The sequence below is a fragment of the Calidris pugnax genome, unplaced genomic scaffold, assembly GCF_001431845.1.
Source record: "Calidris pugnax isolate Ruff unplaced genomic scaffold, ASM143184v1 scaffold24, whole genome shotgun sequence".
Lineage (NCBI taxonomy): Eukaryota > Metazoa > Chordata > Aves > Charadriiformes > Scolopacidae > Calidris > Calidris pugnax.
This window is the reverse complement of record NW_015090922.1, coordinates 7438639-7453303: the sequence shown is the minus strand read 5'-3', so window position 1 is coordinate 7453303 and position 14665 is coordinate 7438639. Positions and strand designations below refer to the sequence as shown.

The following is a 14665-nucleotide window of genomic DNA, read 5'->3' as shown; positions in this document are numbered from 1 at the left end:
TTTTTTTTTTTTTTTTTTTTTGAGAAAGTTGGCTGCTTGCCCAGGGTGAAGATGTGGAGAAACAGCTTGGTAGGGGGTGCAGGGGCAGGACCTGGAGTAAGCCTTTAGAAACAACTCTCATTACTTGCAGAGAGTTTTGCATGCAGCTGAGAATGCCACTTGGCAGGCCACTTGCAAACACTGCAAATCAGTGCGATAGTGCTGAGCTTAGAATTGACCTCTGTAGCAAGTACTATTTCACATCCCAAAAGTGGCTTTGAAGATGGAATATAAACTCTAAAAAAATAGGATTAAAAAAGTAAGTGACCATTAGAACATCTGGTCAATTTGAGCCAGGCTCCAGGATTTTATGTAAGAAGTTACTACAGAGCCAAATGTGAAAAAAACCTCATGGTTACTGCCTGGAACAAACCCAAGGCTGAGATCCCTGGCTGGGCTTTGCCATTCAGTTGAGATCATTCCCTGGAGCACAAGCAGAGGACCACGCTTCCAAGGCCGTGATTAACTCACTGCTTCTTGCCAACACTTAACTGTCTGGTTTGCACCCACAGCCATGCCAGCAGCAAGTGCAAATTAGCAGCAGTTACGAGTCCGCCATGGATTCTTTTAGCCAGAACGTGAAATGGCAAAATGAACACAGAAGGAAGTTAAAAACATGCACAAGTGAAGGCTGTGGTTGTTCATACAAAAATTCTGTTATAAGCCTCTGAAACATGGTTTCCAGGGCTCTGCCTAGAAATATTTCCTGAACTTTGACAATGCAGGGTCTAGATTTCAGTCTTAGAAGCCTTAAAGGCAGACAGATCCCTTTGAGTGCATCATGCGTCAGCAGCACTTCTCTGATCACAGTTGTACCTCTAGAAAGAAACTGGCACAATGGTGAAATTTTCCTAGCTTTCAGTTCACCTGGGGAGAAATATTTAAAATGTGCCTTAAAGGTAATTCTGTAATAGTTCCAATGAAAATCTGTTATTTTTCCAATCAACTGAATACTTCCTTGATGATATCATTTTCTTTAATGCTAATGCTTCCTCCTGCTTTTAGTTGCAACCACAAAGTACTTATAATCCAGTACAGCTAATTATGTGGATCATTGCCATAGGAGGTATTTGCTTTACCTCTCAGGAAATCATTATCTGTCATGATCTGCCATTTGCCCTGATGACTTTGTTTATGTTATCATCCAGGTCTCAGAAAGTCCATATTATCTTTCCCTAGTGGCATCTAAACATTGATTAGTAGTAGTCAGAAAAGCCTTTACATGGCAATTAGTACTAAAGTCAGGCAGTGACTTTAACACTTGCATTTGTCAGGAAGGGTTTTTCTAAACTTCCTGGATGACCTAAATAACCATCTAGCTCTGGGGTCACTGGATGGTCCAGGAAGAGCTCAGAGGCCAGGTAGATAATATTGCTTCTATTTGCAATTGGATGATAAACACATTCTGAGCAGAAAAAAACCGTATTCCCTGTTCCCTAATACTACATACAACTCTGGAGAGGTCTGTGCGATCCCCAAGCTTGCCAGAGGGCTATTGATGCAATTCTTGTCAAAGAAAGTCCGATTTGGTAGAAGCCAAAATGGAGAGCTCTACCTAAAGTGGCTTGTCTTCGCTTCTGTTGAGGAAGATGGATCATTTGTTCCTACTGTGCCTTCCTCCCCAAATAGTAAACAAGCGTAAGTATTTACAAATGTCTAGTACATCTAATGCTAATGAAGTTGAAGTCCAGCCAAGGGTTCACTGAATTTGAAGGAAAGCTTGTCATTGGCTTTACTGGGCTTCTGTTCTGTCCTTGGGATTTTAACTGATGCAAACATGTGCAAAAATTTGTATTATGTATACACTTGCTTCCACTGACTTTGCAAGAACAGGACCTGCTAAAAGAGCTGATTAAACAGTAAAAAAGTATTTAGCAGCTATCTTTGCAGTTAGGAAAAGTTTTTCAGACTCATATGAGTAATGGAAAAAAAAATTATACTAGCTCTAGCCAAGTATTCAAGCACCTGCTAAGTACCTGCCATATTCCTCATAAATCTGCATGTTCCGTTAATTTTACTCCAAAAAACTACATATGAAAGTTGATAGTGGAAGCTGCATTATTGGTTATTACTCCCTGCATGTCATGTCCCAGACAGAGTTTCAGTTGCCAAGGAAGTGGCCATAATGCATTGAGACCAATGTTATATTCACAGAAGAGAACAATGCAGTAATAACTGGGTCCATAAATTACCTCTGCTTGAATCAGGTAGCTCAGCAGCAAGCATTGTCCACCAGTCCAAAATTAAACTAGTCAAAAATGAAAGTTAATTAAACAAAAGTTTTCATACATATGTTATGTTTTCTTACCAAGGAAGAGCCTACATTGAAAAATAAGACTATCTAGAGCTAGCTGATTCTAGGTGTCTCTGTATCCTTTCTTTGCTCTTTGTATCATGTAACTCTGGCATGAGTCCATTTTGTAGAATACAAAGGATTATTTTTTTTCCAACAAAGCTTCACCCTTTCATGGCAGCTGAGCCTCAGAAGTGCACTTTGCCTTCAAAATAATATGTTGGATAAAGGCGCTGTTGCCTCTAGTACAGTAACTTCCCAGCATTGCTGACCTGGCTGAAAGCAAGATTAAATGGAAAAGCAGTATAACAATATGCTGCCTTACGCTATCAGTCCGTGGAGCTTTTTAAAGTTGTAAAGATTAATATTTAACTTCCAGCTAACTTTTAAGGTAAATATATAAATAAAACTCACTTCTAATACCCAATGCGGATTAAACTGTGTGTAGCCTTAATTAGGCCAAAGTCTTCCCTGGTGCTAAATGCCTATTAAGCAGGCTCCCAGGGTAGGCTGCAGCGTCTGTGCCCGCTACACCAGCCTTATAGCTACTAGGGTTCCTCTGGCTTCACACTAATTACTCAAGGGAAGAATAAGCCAAAGATATGACCCAAAGGCTTCACTGTACCATTATTGGGTCCAATTTTATTTTGGCCTGTGAATGCTAGAAGCGTTACTTACCGGGAAATGGACCTCATCTTTATCAGCACAGCAACAGGTACACACAGACGCCAGGATGACGAGCAGCATAAGTGAGGAACAATCTCTCTTTTTCGGATGAAGACAAGAGCAATAGCAGGGACCTTCTGCTCTGTGCTGTTTTTCATACCTGCAGGAAGCTACAGGAGATGGATTCTTGCAGTGAGCACCTGTGAAACAGCTTGTGTCATTATTAGGATTAGCAGATCACTTTCACCTGGGTTACTCACAACAGTAAGGGGAAAATGTGAAATTCCCCTTGGGAAACATTACGTATGATAAAGTATTTTGTAATTGTTCCAGAGGGATTTCTCTCTCCACCTCTCCGATGATATGGTACGGATTAAATGACCTATTGATTTCTTTTTTTTAAAGAGGCTTGATGGTCCTCTATATTTAAGCCTGATTTCCACTAAGCGTTTTATCTGCCCAGCTAGCCAGCACTTTCACACCTTTTAAGCACTGTAGTCACATGGAATGCCCTGGTCAACTGGCTGCAGAGGGGACAATTGACCAGGCTAATCATTAAATAAATTACTTTGGTAACTCACCATTATTTCCCCAGTAAATTCCATTCCCTAGGACATGCACAGCTGCCCGAAGTAGGAGACCAAAGTGGTTGTGCCACTACCAGGAAAATCTGCCCAAAGTGCAGAAGACCCGTACAGGATCCGGGTGCTGTCTCCGAGCTCCCCCCTGTGACAAGCCTGGTACAGAGGGGAACCTAAGGCCTGGGACAGGGTCTTGATCAAGGTTCACAGGAAGGCTCCAAATCAGGGACCTGGTCCACATTTTTCAAAGATGATGAAACTTTCCTTCTGGTCTATCCTTGAGCTAAGTTACATTCTGTGCATATAGAACTTCTGCAACTTCAGAGGTAACTTCACATCGTTTGTGTGCCCGCAGCAATACACATTATTAAAATTCTTGATATCTATATTAAATATTAATTAATCTCCCAACATTCAACCGTGTACACCATTATTATAATCCTGTAAGGCTGAAGCTGTGTCATATACATATGTAAAATTTACCATCACTTTTAAGAGATAAGTTCACGCTTCAGCGTGATGGCAATGTTTTGCAAGCACTGTATAAGCAGTCACTACTCCCATAAATGTGGGAATTTTCCTGAATGTGCTTGAAAATTACATCCCGAATGCAATTCCAATGCTACACACGTGCTCCAAGAAAAACAATTACGCCTTTGTAGGAAAATGTGAATTTGATTCCTAAGCAAGAATCCTGAGAGAGAATGAAGACCATTTCAAGGATGCCTTCTCCTATGTCAGACACACGAGGAAGCTCTTATTTCAAAAACCTCAAGAAACACTGCATTTATCATATTAGAGTGATAATATTTCAAGAAGACATTGTGAGTAATGCAGCTTAAATGGTTCAATGCTACAGCTGTGACTTAAGCTGTTCTCATTTATTACTGCCATTGTGATTGATACAGTTTGCACTCTCCGTAGCATTTCTTATTCATTGTAGTGCAATTGTTAACTAGAACTGTGATTCAACTATTTTTATAAAACATGCAAAATGGCAAATTGGAGATAATTACAATTAATTGCACCAGCAAGTACTAAAGTGTCTGTAGCCTAAGAAAGTTAGCATCTTGCAGCAACACACTTACGATTTTCTGAAACAAAACAGGTAAAAATAGATTTAAAACAGATCTTAAATTTTGTAGGAATGTTATCAGTAGACTAAAGGAAATTCCCACCAATTACAAGGCAACAGTGCCATCTTGAGGTCACCTGAGAATTAAAGGAAGAGAAAAGCTGCAGGTATTGCTCTGAAGGTATTTTACTTTTAAATGCAGAAATTATTTGATCCACCTATATATTCCAAGAAAAAAAAAAAAAAAGACTCTCAAGGCATTTTCTTACTTTGGTCTTGTTAAAAGCAAAGCATTTTCAAACACCAGCTGTTCCAAAATACAGTCTTTCCTGAATCTTTAATTACTTATTTCTTTTCTTGCTTGCTTGGCTTCCTCATCTCACTAATTGGTACCTGCTTTTTGCAGATGATAAGCTCTGCTGGGTAGTTAAGAGTCTGCTAAAGCAGAACTATTGTTTGGTGACACAAGATTTTGTCTATCAATCAGCAAATACACCAAATTAAATTGATGTTTCGAGTAAGATTCTCTTTTTTTTTTTTTTTGAGTAAAAACTATCTAGAATACCTCCTTGGATAACATTCATGGCCTAACAAGGAAACAAATGTTTCGAAAATTAGCTGTTTTCTAAGAATGGCATTTCAACCCAGAGACAGAAAATCTTTATGTAAAATCTGTCAGACATTACAGCTCCACAGGATTTTTTTAGAATTAATGAGACTGAGTTATTTCATGAAACTTACACCACGAGCAACTCCTACTCTGGCAGAGAATTGTGAAGGGAAAGATGGAGATACCTCATAAACTTCAAGAAAATAAGGATTTGCTACTCAAAGTACAATTGCCCCTCCCCAAACATGGGTGCTGATGCCCTGGATGGTGTCCCCATCCGGGACAGTGGTCTCAGGATCAGTTTATAACACAGCTTCAAGGCAAACCAAAGAAGGTGGTGTTTCAAATGCTGTGCCTTGAAGCAGGCCTTTTGGGAGCTGATGGACAAGCCTTCAGCTGCCCAGGCAGAAAGGAGGATAAACTCATCAGTTATGCTAAGCTGACCCATCCCGCTCATTAGTCGAAGACGTTAAACTAAAAGCAGCCTGCTTTGATAGGTCACCTACTTAGTAGGAAGAGACAGCATAAAATCTTTTTTTTGCTCTTTTGATAGTTAAAAAATATTTACAAATGCAGACAAAAAGCCAGTTTTTCCACATATACAAAATATCAATACTTCTTCTACCAAGAACTGTACACTACATACAGCTTCATTTTAACCTACAGACTATGAATCTCTGTACATTTTTCATCTGAAAAGCCTTTCACACAAGATTTAAAATTATCTGTTTTACAATGTTCACTCTTTATATTTTCAGTAAAGTTATCTACGGTAAACAGGAGGACAAAAATATTTTTTCTTTAATAATACAGTTCATTCAGTTTGTTTGGTATTAAATCTACCTGTTTTCATAAAATAATCTCTTATGCTTTTATCGTAACTACGTATCATAGACTAAGAGTTTGTATAACAACTGTTAAAATAAATTTTCAGTAGGTTCCAGTTTGAAAGAGGGAGGTACAAGTATCTTCCCATACACTTAATCAGCTTCTAAGACTTAAATATTTTACATCTGTTACAGTTTCAGCGCATGCCTAAGATTTGTCTGCTCTTTAGTTGATAGTTTTTTTCCAGTTCAGACAGTGCTTGAGCCCGTAGATTTGCAGCATATAGACGTTTTTTGAGATCAGAGCGTTTCTCTTTAGAAGGTGCATAGTTTTCCAAATTAACAGGAGGCACAGCATTTTCTTCACTTCCATCAAAGTGTACTTTCTTCTTGGTTGTAGAAAAGGGGAGGAGTGCGTTATCTTAAGAAATCAAAAGATAAATACTGAATTAGTGCATCTTTCAACATGTATTGCATAGGTCTTTTAACCCTGTTACCCATTTTGCTATCTGCCTATGGCTTTAAGTGATCTAATTAAATGCATTTCAGTTCATAGCAAGAATTCTGTTCCATTTTATGAGGAAAAACTGAAAACAAGGCTTTTAAATGACTTTGGTAAAAGGATATATGTTGTAGTTTCTAAGGTGCACCTCCCAACAGCTAAGGAAATATTAGTTGACATAAGGGTAAATACAGAAATTAAACAGTAATACAATCCAGATCCACAGGGAAATGGAGAATTGGGCTCTCAGCTACTGAAAAACCTTGTCTTTTCCTCATAGCAGGGGCAGACACAGCCTGTACAGTGGTGTTTCTACATCACCCACATTGTTCCAACTCTATCCTTGTATTAAGTCAATGGGGTACAAACTCCGCTCTGACCTGATGAATTTAGGTGCATGAAAAATTAAAAAGTTATTTTCACTGCAGTCTCCAGAAAAGGCATTTTTATAGTATGGTTGTGCTTTAGCGGTATAGAACCGCCACAATCAAAAGGCAGTTACTTTGTTTTATTTTGAGCAACTTGGTCCCTGCCCCTGACAGGGGGGTTGGAACCTGATGATCTTTAAGGTCCCTTCCAACCCAAACCATTCTACAATTCTATGATTTTTTTAATAACTTGGCTTTTCATGGTTTTTGTACCCTATTAAAACAGCTGAGTTGTCCCTCATAAGAGCCAACTTCACAAGGCTCTACTTAAGGTGTAATTTATTATTTTCTTTTTTTTTTTTTAAGTCAAAGGTCCTAATCTTAATGCTGATGAAGCCTTAATTTTCAATTCATTAGGCTAGAGCAAGGATGCAGTAAGCACAAAAGAGGGAGGACCACCCAAGTGCAGAGGCCTGCAAATGTTTCAGCATTTTGTAGTTTCATATCAGTAAGCTGTATGTGTTTTAACATTAAATCCTTCCCTAAGAATCCAGAAATCCCTGCAAAAATAGGGTTGTGTGTAGGACACTATCTTAGAAAGCAGAATTTTTGGTATTCCATTTTACTGTGAAGTGAACCACACAACTGACTTTGATGTAAGAGATGTGTGAGATGCAATCCAGTTGTGAAAAATATAGAAATACTTGAGCAACTGAAGATAACATAAGCAAGTGAGCTTGGTACACATATTGGAGAAATACTCAGAACGGGGAAAATTTAGGAAACAGTATTAGAAGAGTACCACAGAATGAATTGGAGGAGTAGTAAACATCCTAACAGATGTTTAATCAAGTGATCTATAGATATTGCAAGATTTGGTCAGCCTTGTGGTAACTATATTCACTTTTCTGCATTGTCTGTCTCAAGGTATTAACTCCCCAAAGTGGTTTTGCCCATCTTAAAAAATTAATACCCCTGTTAAGGTCAAAATATCTTGTAAAGAGGTAGGAGATGCAGAAGAAAACAGAGGCAAAAGCTGACGCTCATTTAGCTTCAGTAATCCAGTGTTAGAGGCAATAACAGAAAGCTCAAGGCAAGCTTATTCTTAGTTTTGTATTCCTTAATGTATCAAAGTCAGGCAATATGTTGAGAGACAGGTGGAACTCTCAAAATTGACAGAAATAGCTTAAGTACCACTAACTTCTGGTGTGTTCTTTCCTACTGTGATAGGCACTTCGGTTTTATTTGTACTAGAGGCAGTGACACGCTTATCTTGCTTTACCTGATCAAAACTAAATGAAGAGATTGCTGCATGTTAAAGGATATTCACATTTCTTTGGTCTGTAGTACTGCTTAGGAGCTAGCCATTTAACAACCTACCAGTATTTCAAAATGCATTTAGGTTCTTGAATCATTTTTAATAGTAAAAGATGAGTGCAATGAACAGCTGATACTACCTGTTACAATAGTGAGGACTGAACAACCAAGGCCCTACTTATGGGTTAATAACTACTCTAAAACAGATTGGACTAGAGGTAGTCAGGAAGCAGTACAGCATATTTTCAAAGCCTTTTTTGTGGGTGGGGTTCCCACCCCCCAGTCAGTTAAACTGGAGCAGTTTATATTCTTTGGAGCTTATGATACACCAATCACAGCTGGGTCACTTGCAACAAATACTGTTTCCCACCTTGAAGTTTTTGAAAGTTGAACTAAAGCTGAAGTGATTAGACATGTGCAGTTTTATTAAAATTAACTAAAACAAAGGTCTATAAAAAGACATCCAGTAAAATAAGTACAGCTCTGAGAAAAGTCAGCACTTCCCTGAGCTCTCCCCAAGAACCTAGTTTTCAAAACAGCACAGAACTGCTGCGTTGACAGTGGTAAATCATAGCCACGGTTGAGCATTATTCAAGTCTCTCCGCAAACCAGAAAATAAGTAGTCCCTTCCCAACCATGCAGACATAGTTGGGGCTTGTATTGATATAATGGGATTAGGTACAGCATGTTGAACATCATGGGCATTCCTCCAGTCATACCAGTCTACATTTGTCAGTGGAAGTGGATTCTTATGTATTTTCATACCTGGACCATCTGCACAAGCTACCATCCGCTGCTGTTTGTAGAGATTGTAGTTCCTCATCAAGTTTTCAGCTCTGTTTTGAAAAGAGAGACTTTAAACTTCTTGCTGAAAGATTGTAGAGTTTTAATCTAGACAATTATAGGTTAGTAAGATACCTAGCAAGTTTGTCCTCTGCCAGTCTCTCTCGGATGCAGAGTTCCCGTTCTCTCTCTGGAAGTAGAAATATGGTAGTATGCAGTGTTAAAATGTAAGTGTTAACATCAGAGTGATTGTGAATCATGGATTTTTTTGCAGAAGTAGTCAGATGCACCCATATTTCTGCTTCTGTGGCTCTAAACAAAGATAACTGCTGTGTAGATACACCTTTATCAAGGCACTGATAAAGCACTGGACAAGTACTGTGAGATGCCAGGCATGCTCTTCCCCCTGTCCCTCCAAACTGTCACAATGTGGCTATAGCAGTTTTCCATTCTGCACATTAACTCCTGGCACACGTGGCACCAGATATAAATATTTAGATCCTATAATTCAGCTATGACTAAACACCTTATTTACAACAGCAGCAGCAGTTACTCAGGCTCAGAAAATATATATGGTTGAAATCTGTATTACAGAGCCTACTGCATATGCAAAGGGGCATTTTATGTGGGTAGGAAATCCCAACACCTGAGGACTGGCCATCTATACAGTTTCACAGGTAAGCTACCTGTGGTGTGCAACTTTTATAAAAGCAGTTGGCAGTTTACTCCAGTATATTTTGCTCCAACATCAAGCTCACCTTAGGCTACACATTAGTATAACCAATGTTAGCCTACAGAGTAGGTGAAAAGCAACCTCTACTGCACAGTGCAGTATATATTTAGAACCTATTTTTCTGTATACTTTCCAAATTGCCACTCACGTTTAATAATCTTCCCAAACCAGACTTCTATATCCAAACAGCTAATTCTGTCTTAGTAACTTAAAACAAGAACTAGTATAGATGAGTAAGCCCAAGCATTCTTGTTTTAGTCATTAGACAGAATTCTAGTAGTGAATGCAGTGGTACAGTATCCTAGTGCATTAAAATGAGGGTTTTGAAAACCGTCTATCTTTCCTTCCTCCACACTTATTCGTTTGAATCAGAATCCCATTGCCACCCCCTTCCCAAAGCAGAATATCATACGCTCCAAACGTCGCTCTCTCTCTTTAATGGCTTGTTCTCGGTCCTGTAATTGTTGTTCCTTCTGTCTCAGCTCATTCACTGCAACATCCGAATGCTGCAGCCTTTCTGCATCCCATGATCTCCAGCCTTTTTTATCAGAATTTTGTCTTTGTTCTTCTGTCACCAAGTCTGCTATCAAGGGGTGCTGCAGAATATCTTCAACAGAAGGTCGGCAATAATCCTAAAGGGAACACATTACCAACAGGTTCCCTTTGTAACCAAGAAATATTAAGGCCAGGGATCCCCAAGCAAGACCCACCACAGGTGGAAACCAGCTGAGGTGCTATACAGTGAAGAAGCTGGAGAAAAATAGAGTTAGAAAGGGGTAGCACAACCAGATGACAAAAGATAGTGGAGGAGGCTGCTGCTACAAGCCTTCAAACTCCAGAAGCTGCAAATCTGGCTCTCCCAGCCCAGGTGCTCGCTCCTTTCAGAGCCAGAACGGGGTGGTGAGATTACAGGAGCAGCTGTCAGTAGGTTCTGGAGTTAACACTCTGCATTGCTACCAGTCACTTAATCCCTGAAGGATCCACACCAGTTGGAGATTTGGGTCCTTATTACAGCTTTTGTTGTCCCTTGCAGTATTCTTAACATCCCCATGCCAGCCGTGGGGGGCAAGCTACACATTAGCCATATAAAGCAAAATCTGACATGAAGACAAAAAACCCCCTTCCAACTTCCAAACCCAGTGGAACCATTTTAACCCTGAACTTATAAGACCCTGCAAAGCATCCTGTTTGGAAACTGTGTACAAGCCAATATTGAGACAGTCTTTTTCATCCTGTGAACCTGGAATAACATTTGAGCTGCTGTCTTTGTTTAATGGACTCAAAAGCACAATTCCTCCCTCCTTCCCCTACAAATGATATTGCCAGTGACATGGTGATAGCAACCACTACTTCAGTTTGTTTCATATCTGAGAATGAAAACTAGTATTTCAGTACTAGTTCAAATTATAGGTGGAAAAATTAGTAATTGATTCTTACCTTCACATTAAGCATCTCTTTGAGAAGTTCATTCAGCTGCTCTGAGTAACGATATGGTATTCGTCTGAACTTCCCTTCCCTTATCTTTTCTGCCAACTCCTTTTGGTTGTAAGCTCTAAATGGAGGCCTGAAGAAAAACATTTTTCTTTGATTCTTTCACTAGTTTTATGTGACTTATTTTCATCTTAAAAAGTATCATAAATACTTACGAGAGAGCACATAATTCATACAGGAGACATCCTAGAGACCATATGTCAGATTTTTCATTGTATGACATGTGGTTCATTTGTTCCTAAGGAAAAAGAACAATCTTACAATCATTAAGACATCATTCTACTACTGCAGGATCAGCTACTGTTCAAACCTGAATTAAACCACTCCTTACTGGGGTTACTTTTAAGATTCCATCTCAATCCCCACAGCTACTCTTACTAGCAGAATTTTAACAAGTTAGAGCCATATTACACTATAGAAGACTGAAATGTTGCACCAGTCTTCAGCTGATACTATTCCATTATTTCAGTCAACATTAATTTTTCCCCACATAAAGTGCCCCATATCAGGGTAATAACTCATTCTTGCCCGTATCCACTACAGATTAAAATAATACTATCAAGAGGTAATTTAATAAGATCTTTACTTTAACACTAAGAAATATAAAAACTCTCTAGCTTCCCTGTTCCTTTTCAGGAGCAATATATTCCAACATACCTCTAATATTCCAAGAGCATATCAGAACTTATACAGTAAAAACCAACTTTAATTAGAAGGCAGTGACAGTGTGGGGAAGGAGATGAAGATTACTGCAAAATAACTTTGTCTCCAGAACATATACACTATGAAAAAAGTCACCTGCATTTAAGACTAGTAACTTTTCATTAAAACCCCCCAAACATTCATAGACTCTGAAACCATCACTGCAGAAAAACAGTCTTGGAGGGAGAAAAGGAAAGATAAGGCACAGAAGGGACATCTTACTGGAGACATATAATATGGAGTTCCAACAAATGTTTTGGCAAAGCTGGTGTCATGGTGCAATATTCTAGCCAGTCCAAAATCTCCAAGTTTCACATTCTGCTTGCTATCTAGAAAGACATTTGCTGGTTTTAGGTCACGATGCACAGTGACTGCACCATCACTCCGTCTGTGACACTCCTTCAGGGCCAATGCCAATTGAGTCAGTACTCTGAGAACAAAGCTTTCTTCCAAGTAGTGCCTGAAAGATGAACACATTGTTTAATGAATGTATACCCCAAGCATATATAAGTTCAAATATTTGCAGCCAGTCTTAGTTCTGTAACTTTAATAGTACTATTATAAAACATCACTGAATCAACATCTTCATTGAAAACCAGCACCAACAGGCATCTACATATCCTATTTTTAAAATGGAAACTTTAAAAAAAATAAAGAATTGCTCCAAATATGTTGGAAGGCATCTAGATTTCTGTCACAGACTCCCTGTAATATTTCCTTCCTCCCTTAAGAGTCTAACAAATATGCAGTGTTTCCATTAGTTACAACATAAATATCGAATTGAAGCTTTTATGACGAGATCTGTCACCTTGATCACTTGTGGTAACAGTATCTTGTCAGCTGTTTATAATGAGCAACATACAACACCACCAAGACAGGACTGATTTTAATATAATCTTCCTTAAGTGAAAACACTGATGTTCAGGGGCAGCTGCAGCACCATTTTAGACTATTCTCAAAGTAACACATGTAGTGTCACGTACTTGTTTAACCCAAGAATGTTAAAACTGATATTATACTCAAGACATAGACTGTTATCTAAGATTAGGCTAAGGTGAAGTCTTATAAGCCTGGTGTCTCCACAAGCTATACATCCAGGTACATAAAGTACCTTTTAACATCGTGTTAAAAATCATTTTTTCCCTTTCATGTGCTTTGGTGTCTAACAAAAAATTAGGGTAGAAGTGGTTTTACTGATGGGCAAGCCAGAAGAAGCCACAGATCAAGCTATCTCTCTGCAAGAATTGACTTGCTGGTTTGTTTTCAGCCCCATGTGTTGCATTACATCCAGAAACCCTCCAACGGCTTCTGCCTCTTCAGACAGCTCAGGAGCTCAGGTTTTTTGCTATTTCAATGTAAACATGCAATCAGTTGGTGCATTCATTACTGCAATTCCCTGTGTTGTAATTTTTTACAAAACATTTCACATTTCAAACGAGCTGGTGCATCCAAAGGATTAGACATTAAACCGTTCAGAAGTTATTGAGAAAAGATAGGTTTTGCTTTTCTTTTGACTGCCCAAAAGGCTTCACGCTAGATACTCCAGAATGGCCACAGAGAGGTCTCACGTGCCTTTCTTTGGTGCACCTGGCGATCAGGCTGGCCAGGTCACCGCCGTCGCAGTACTCCATCACGATGTAGAGGGTGGTGTTGCTGCGGTCGATGATGCGGTCGTAGTACCGCACGATGTTGGGGTGCCTCAGCTCGCGAAGCAGGTTCACTTCCGAAACAAGCATTTGCTTCTCTGCCTCCGTCATTGAGCCATAGTCGAGCTCCTTCCATACCAAGATCTAGCGGGGGATAAAAGAAAAAAAACACCTTAAGGAGAGACTTACACACAAGCCAGAGCTCTGCAGGGGGGAGAGGGGCCTTCAAAGCCACTCGGTTATCCCGGAGAGCCGCAAGCACCCCGTTCAAACCGACGGCGACGGCACCGCTATAGGCACGCAAGCGGCGCCGCCGCTACCTCCTCACCTTGCCGTCGGCCTTGCGGCGCACCTTGCGGCACCTGCCGTAGGAGCCGGCGCCGATGGTCAGCAGCACCTCGTAGTCGTCGGGACGGCCGGGCATGGCAGCTCCACCGCCGCGCTCTCCACAGGGACGCCGTGCCCGCTGCACCCCGGCCCGGTTTAAACGCACCGCCCCTCCCGCCCATTGGCCGGGCTCCGCGGCCCCGCCCGCGCGCCCCGCCTTCCCATTGGCTACGCCGCCGTAAACAGCGCGCCGCCAGCTTACGGCCGTTAACGGCTGCTGGCCTCAGAGAGCCATCGCGAGAGCTGGGCTCGTGCTGCCTCACGGCTTGACGCGCCGTTCCCGCCGGTCGCCGGACGGGGGCTGAGGGAGCCAGCCTGTGGGCGGGGCTGACGGCGGGGGCCACGGCGGACCCCTCCCTGATAGGCGGGCAGCCCCCTTTCCCTGGGGAGGCAATATCCCGGGGCGAGGCGGGCAGTGGGTGTCCGTCCTTCCCCTTAGACCGGGTGAGGCACCAGGCGGCCTCTCAAGGTTCCGCCAGCTCGGCAGCTGTTGGTGTCCTTTCGCTCGGGGGTTCTGAGGAGAAAAAGCCCTGAAATTACGGGCGAAGGACTCCTGGGGTTCCCCTCTCAACTGCAGCGGGGGGTGGTCACCGCCCCGAGGCTCCCAGCAGCAGGCCCAGGCCCGCTTTTGCCGTAGGGCTGTCC

General features: G+C 41.0%; 1 protein-coding gene across 1 annotated transcript; it reads right to left on the bottom strand.

Annotated features, from left to right (window-relative positions):
• Nucleotides 1-4911: 4911 nt before the first annotated feature.
• On the bottom strand, nucleotides 4912-14112 carry NEK2 (NIMA-related kinase 2). Its single transcript, XM_014950517.1, has 9 exons — nucleotides 13962-14112; nucleotides 13560-13777; nucleotides 12210-12447; nucleotides 11441-11523; nucleotides 11232-11358; nucleotides 10207-10426; nucleotides 9197-9251; nucleotides 9044-9114; nucleotides 4912-6512 (listed from the first exon to the last, which is right to left on the bottom strand). The coding sequence occupies exons 1-9, from the start codon at nucleotides 14055-14057 to the stop codon at nucleotides 6289-6291; spliced, it is 1332 nt and encodes a 443-aa protein (XP_014806003.1). The 5' UTR covers nucleotides 14058-14112; the 3' UTR covers nucleotides 4912-6288.
• Between the last annotated feature and the right edge of the window lie 553 nt (nucleotides 14113-14665).